This window comes from Pyrus communis, chromosome 6, assembly GCF_041283825.1.
Source record: "Pyrus communis isolate YQ-2024b chromosome 6, ASM4128382v1, whole genome shotgun sequence".
NCBI lineage: Eukaryota > Viridiplantae > Streptophyta > Magnoliopsida > Rosales > Rosaceae > Pyrus > Pyrus communis.
In genome coordinates this window covers 21,105,474-21,112,622 of record NC_142570.1, presented here as the reverse complement: position 1 = coordinate 21,112,622, position 7,149 = coordinate 21,105,474, and the positions used below count along the sequence as shown (strand labels likewise).

Below are 7,149 nucleotides of genomic sequence, written 5' to 3'. Positions count from 1 at the left end.
TTATTTTGTCCTTATCGTTAAAACTCAAAGTTTTCAAGTCATTTTCATTAATTTTTCTTAAATTCAGCGGGACAAACCACCGTAAGCAGCAGGAAATTTGCCTGCAAAAATTGCCCGGAAACGGGTCAGTCACGGGTCAAGGGGGGAAACCCATCTGGGCCACACACGTCGCTTTCTAAAACGGGAAAGCTACTCCAGCTTTGCTGCAGCCCTTCAGAAGTAGATGGTCCAAATGATCATTTTAACCCTGCCTTTGCTTGCTTTTCTCTCCTTCATTATTACTCTGTTTTGTGAATAGTTTTTACCTACACGTTGATAAGGTCGTGTTCTACCCAAAAATACTAGGAGTGATTCCCAAAAGGTCTACAGATTCTAAATAAGTAAATGCGAAATACAAAAATAGTAAAATTCGGAAACGGAATTTCACATACAAGAAAGTCTAACCAAAATTTTCACGGCAAGAAATTTACCTCAAGTTGCGCTTCAGAACTGAAGATCACAGTGAAGGAAAAACAACATTTGATTATTATTGATTCGTGATCCAGTTTTGTAGGAGAACGACATCAGTTTAATTACCATAGACGTATACGTATAATTTCTTGTTTATTTTGGTCATTTTTTTGTTGTTGGAAGTTTGAGTCACATTTATTTTCAAAGTGAATGACTTAACAAGTGATATTATCTAAATTAAGGGGAATGGGTGTGCTTAGCCTCACAATAGGCTAGCAATAATGGGGTTCAAATTCGCCTATAGCGGAAATCGAACCTAAGATCTCTTACTTACAAGTGAAGAGGAATACCATTAAACCGTAGTACTAAGTAACAAAATGAATGACATTTAATTATATGGAACTGACTATAACACCGTTATGTTCCAAAACTTATTGTCAACTATTGACTTTGCTTTATCTAGGAAAACATTGGAATTGATTCAGACTTTGATTTTCGAAAAGATATTGTTAACCTTGGCACTCCGCAAGTAGTGAATTGTGTTAGTGGTTAGCCTTTTTTTGGTTTTTAACCCACTATATCTTAGATTTAAACTTCCTCCCTCATGTAATATAGATTAACGTAGAATATCGCTTGTAATAAAAAAAAATATTATTGGTGCTCTACAAAAGCCATGTTGCACTATAGCCATGTAGAAATATATGGAAAAAAAAAAATATGCTTAGGAGAAGTGTTTAAGGACTTTTTTTAGAGTGTCAGTAACAACTGCTAAAACAATCTTAGTATATTATTGATAAAAGAAATCTTTTTATGTTAACTTTGTATTAGTAGAATTTGTGGTTGTGGACGATGAATATGTGTTTTTTTTTTAGTAGAACGATATCGTTAGTGGGTCAGACAGTTAATTATTAAGAGGATGGGAGTCAGTAGGATCAAACCTACGTCATGATGCACAGACATGATTACTTTCCACCATTGATGCAGTAAAGCACCATTTTTTGTGTACAAGCGATACTGTACACAAGGGAAAGTGGGGGAGAGTTTTAACTATTAAGGCAATTCATCACTTTCTATTTAAGAATTAAATTATAAGTTTTTTTAGATCACCTATTTAAGGAAAAGTTCTTGAATCCGACACTTTTTTTTTTTTAACAAATGATATTATTTACCTAAGGGGATGGGGAAGTAAGCTAAGTCTCACAATGGGCTAGTAATAATGTGGTTCATATTCACTTTTGGCGAGAATCGAACCTAAGACCTCTCACTTACAAGCGAAAATGTAGACCACTAAATTGTAGTACTATGTGGCTTAAATCTGACACTTAGAGGAGTTAAACTGATATGCATTATTTTTAGGAAATTGTTATTGGCACTCCAAAATTCTCATTTTACACTCCAAACTTTCTATATTTAGAAAGAAAAATACATTTGTGAGGAGTGTAGAATGAGATTTTTAGAGTACCAATAACACTTCCCTATTTTTATATGCTATTATTGACGCTCCATAAAAATTATTGTGCACTCCAAATTTTTTATTAAAAAAATGCAATTGTGGTTAAATTGAATCTAAGACCTCTCAATTACAAGTAAAGATGAATACTAGATTTAAACTCAAATTAACCAATAAGCATGAAAAGCATTTTTTTTTTTTTTTTTCTTTTCAAAAACTCAAAAGTCTGTAACAGCTTCACCAAAATCCACTCACTTTTCAGATCAGAGTCCCATAAAAATAAGGAAAATCATTAGGAAAAGGGACTAGGCCTTTTTTCAACATTTTCAATTTGTTCTGAATTCCTTGGTAACACAAGAAACCCGGAAAGGCAGCACGCAAGCACCATGTTCCGGCAAGCATCACGTCTCTTGGGTCGATCCAGTCGGCCGCCGAGGATCCGTGCCATGTGCACAGAGGTCCCAGCGAATAGCAACAAGGACTCAGCCTTCGTGGAAGCATGGAAGAAAGTGAGTTCAACCATGGAGCCACCCCACACTCCATCAACGTACATGGAACCTCGCCCTCCCACCCCTTCTTCCCTCCCTTCCAAACTCACCGTCAACTTCGTCCTCCCTTATTCCTCCCAGCTCTCCGGCAAAGAGGTCGGTCTGCGTTGCTCCCCATTGCCTTTTGTTTTGGATTTAACATTTGCTTTGTTTTTCTTAACCCTTCATGTTTTTTTTTAATACGTGATTTCCCACTTTAGTTTTGGTTTTTATTTTATTTTATTTTTTTGCTTTATTGTTTGTATCTTCTCATATTTGGATTGTTTATTTTTATTATGATTTGTAAATTTATTGTTTTTATCTGCATTCGAAACCATATTACATCCTGAATATGATGAAATAGAATGAAGTGAGACGGTATTTTGTAAATACGTAATTATCTTGAGTATATTAACTATTTCTTTATTTCCGATGCCTAGAACGGACAAAAGAAACATCTTGTTCGTTCTTCAACAATTTCTAATCTCTAGTGGACCTGTCACTACGATTCGAACCCAAATGAAGTTCTGACCATCTGTCAGAGAAAAGAGAACGAATAAATCTTGTAGAATTTCCAAGAAATTCTTCAATTTCTTCCAGAAGCAAATACTTATTCATCGGCTTCTCACGTTCCAATTTTGATTATTTTATGTTGTGGGATTTTGCCTTAATTCTCATGGATTCATTTTTATTGGTTCACTATATACATGCAGTATTGTCATATCTGGATATTATTTTGACTTAGTTTGTCAAATGGTTCAGATATTATATTAGTATTATGTTTTCTTCTTTTGGGTTGTCACATGATTGCGGTATTCTTTTTTTTGGTCGAAATGAATACAGCAATCGTGTGACAACCCAAAAGAAGAAAACATAATATATACAATCAGTAAGCTTTGTTTGAGAGGCATCAGGAACATATACAATCATTATGCATGCTTCATCACCCTGTTCATTTGGAAGTAGCAGGTCCTCCTTCATGGCAATCTTTCCTCTCATATCTATCTGTGTGACTAGCTAGGGTTCGAAACTCGGCCGGCATAGCTACATAGCTAGGGTTCGAAACTCGTCTGGGCTGAACTTACATTTGAAAATGCAGCTTGACACTCGATTTGTTTCTAGTTTATTGGTTTCGCCTTGGTGAACATATAGTATTCGTGATATATTCATCGGCTAACTTGTAATGATCAAACTTTCAGATAGCTAGCTGCTTAACCACAATGATGCTTGTTTTATTGGACTCCAACCACAATTTATTAACAAGCTGAAGAATGTGTGTCAGGTTGACATGGTCATGGTACCAGCAACAACTGGGCAAATGGGTGTTTTGCCGGGCCATGTTCCAACGATCGCAGAGCTCAAGCCCGGGGTCCTATCGGTGCATGAAGGCAGCGACGTGACAAAGTATTTTGTGAGCAGCGGGTTTGCTTTCATTCATGCAAATTCTGTTGCTGATATAGTGGCTGTGGAGGCAGTGCCGATTGACCAGATTGACGCAAGCTTAGTACAAAAGGGGCTTGCGGAGTTCACCCAGAAGCTTTCTTCGTCTACCACTGATTTGGAGAAAGCTGAGGCTCAGATTGGAGTTGATGTTCATAGTGCTCTCAACTCTGCCATCACTGGCTAATCAATCATTTCCCATGCATTTTCTTCTTTCCACCATGCATTTTCTTTCTTTTTTTTTCTCCATTCCTTAAGCAGTAATCTGCTCAGCACAATTTTGTCCGTTAATTTCCTTTTTGGGGGTACAATTTTCTCCCTTTTCAGATAAATAAAGATTTAAGGACCATAGATTATTGAAGTATAAATTTACAGGAAAACGAAATATCATATGAGTAATATACATAGAGATATTAGCAATTAAAAGGCGGAAGTATGCTCATATGTATTAAAAAAACAAATATTAATCAAGAAATTCAAAGTCTAGTAGTGTGGTGAACCAAGGCTCAACTCAAATTTACAAGAGAGTTGAGAATCCATAACCTTTGTAGATCCTCTTTGCATTTGCAAGGGCTATTCACCCAATGAGGGTCTTCATTCCTTTGCACATTTGGATCCTTGGCTTCTTTAATTTGGATGGTGGAATAGAATCTCCAAGTTCTCAAAATAGGGATCCTCTAATATCTCCACATCAAAGAGAGATGTTGATGTGAGATGGGAAGAAGAGATGAGTGACCAAGGAAGAGGAAGATGTTGGTATCCTCTCCCATGTTGGCGAGATGAGTGACCAAGGGAAAGGAAGATGCTACTATCCTCTCCTATGGTGGCCAACCTTCTAGAGAGAAAGGAGAGAGTTAAGAGAGAAAAATATTTACCCTCTCTATGGCCAACTGTGTAAAGCCATTGAGCTTTTGTGCCCTTTGAGTTTTAAGTTGTTATAAAACTTAAGTTAATGGGCTTAACAGTTCAAATATCATTGGGCCTTAAAGCTTGATACTAACTTAACGTCTAATACAAACCTATTCATTCAATTAATTAACTTATTAATTAATCCTAGCTATAAACAATTAAACTATTTAATTGTACTTGCTCAACTCCGTTATATTAAAACTGATTTTGTAGACGTATGAAATTAAAATGTTTTAAATATGTTATATGAAGTTACAATTATATATGGGCAAAATGAAGTTACCTCTAAATTTATTTTATTTTTTTCAGAGCATAGCCATTGTTGTTCGTCTTCCAATGTTCAAAGCTTTCACTTACTATATGAAGAAAGAAAAATAGAAGGGGGAGAGGTCTCGAGAAGCTGGATGGAAAGATAAGGAGGGGGAGAGGTCTCAAGAAGCTGGAGGAAAGAAAGAAAGAAGAAAGAATGAAAAAGGCAAAAGGAAAAAGGAAAAAGGAAGAAGAAAGTGACAAAAAAAAAAAAAAATTATAATATGTTTTAATAGCTCTGAGATAATTTATTTTACGGATGGAAATGTACTTAGATTTGACATTTGTGTTGTGTTTTTCATGTTCGTGATGTTTTTATGTCATACCCTATGGTTTAAAGTGTCGTGTAACACCCATTAAAATAAACGTGTAATATGACCCGATCCGTTACCCCTTAAGAAAAATATACTTAAATCAATAAAAAATGAAAATGAAAAATGTAATTTGACCCAAAAAATGTAAAACATAATACTAAATTAGTATATACATACCATATTGTTACATAAATATTACTTCAAAACATTAAAAAAAAAAAAAAACATTTGTCTTTCAAGTTTATATACCCCAAAATAAGAGGCTAATGAAAAAACATTAGTGCATATTACAAAATACAAATGTTCAAAGATATGCAAAATGAAGAGAGTTGTGTTTTAAGGTTGAGGAACTTTGCACGTTTTTTAAAATAAAACCCTTCAATTTTCATCAATCACCAAGAGAAATGATATTGCAACTTTGGCTTGATATATTATCTTCAAGAGTTATATTGACGATGTTTTCACTAAAATTTTCCATAATCCATAAACTATAGATCTAAATTTAACCATTAATTGTCATTTATATTTACGTTCCATTCTTCTTACCAATTTTTTTTTTTCTTCAGATTTTCTTTTTTGAAAACATGATCTCTTAGAGGATGCAGAAAGATGAATGGTTCAGATTGTTGATATTACATTCAGAGTTTTACCATTAGTGAAAATATAGCTCAAAGTTTATAAAGTCTCTAGAAACTATATAACATCAACTCATGTTTTAGTTAACCGTAAATATAGGAATGTCATACCAACGATTCGAATAGTTCATTTTTCTACATCCGCTAAAAGATCACTTTTCAAAAATGAAATTCGGTGAGTAGAATAAAGTGTAAACGACAATTGACGGTTAAATTTAAATCAAAGGTTTATGGATTTTGGTGTCAAATTTCGAAGTTGATCCCTTCACAAAAGTTGTAAAGCTTGTCATTACGAGTGATTGTATTTTTTACATTTTTCACACCTCTACAATAATTTTTATTAATTTTTCACTCAAATAAAAAATACTATTCATGAGATTGGGAGGGTTTTACAAATCTAAACGACCATGTAACCATTGCCTAAACGTAGAGGATGCAATCATGAGCGTCTATATATGCTTTCACATTTTTCAGATTTATTCATTAATGCTTATGAATTTTATTCATTTTGAACTCCTTTAAAAATACTATTCATGAGGGTTTGTATGGTTTTAAAAATTTAAACGACAATGTACCCATCCTCAAAGCGTAGAGGATGTGATTACGAGTATTTGCATGTTTTTCACATTTTTCACACTTGTAAATTAATTATTATTATTTTTTTAATGTGTTTGGTTTTTAAATTACTTGATATTTTTATTTTTAATGTGTTTTATAATTTTTTTAAGGGATACTTTGGATGCAGTCCCTAGTCCCTAACACTCTTTGACTAAAACCTTAATGGTATTCAAAGTTTGATCAAAGTCTATTGACTTTATACACCTCATTATATTACTATTAATATTAATATTTTTATAGTTTTGACATTAATTGTTTGATATTTTATGAGATTTATAATCCTATAAATTTAAAATCCCTTATTATAATACTATTAGAAACGGCTACAATAAAAAAATTCAAACATTTTGATTGAATAAATGGATAAAAACTATGCAACAATAAGAAATAATAAATGGCAAAAGAATGTATCCATAGTGTTAAAAAATTGGTACTTTTCACATATAACAAAGTGGTACATTAATAAATAAGAATGGATACATTATAAATAAATTAGA

General features: G+C 33.4%; 1 protein-coding gene across 1 annotated transcript; it reads left to right on the top strand.

Annotated features, from left to right (window-relative positions):
- The first annotated feature begins 2,167 nt into the window (after positions 1 to 2,167).
- On the top strand, positions 2,168 to 4,235 carry LOC137709827 (ATP synthase subunit delta', mitochondrial). Its single transcript, XM_068448812.2, has 2 exons — positions 2,168 to 2,544; positions 3,710 to 4,235. The coding sequence occupies exons 1-2, from the start codon at positions 2,287 to 2,289 to the stop codon at positions 4,052 to 4,054; spliced, it is 603 nt and encodes a 200-aa protein (XP_068304913.2). The 5' UTR covers positions 2,168 to 2,286; the 3' UTR covers positions 4,055 to 4,235.
- The last annotated feature ends 2,914 nt before the right edge of the window (positions 4,236 to 7,149 follow it).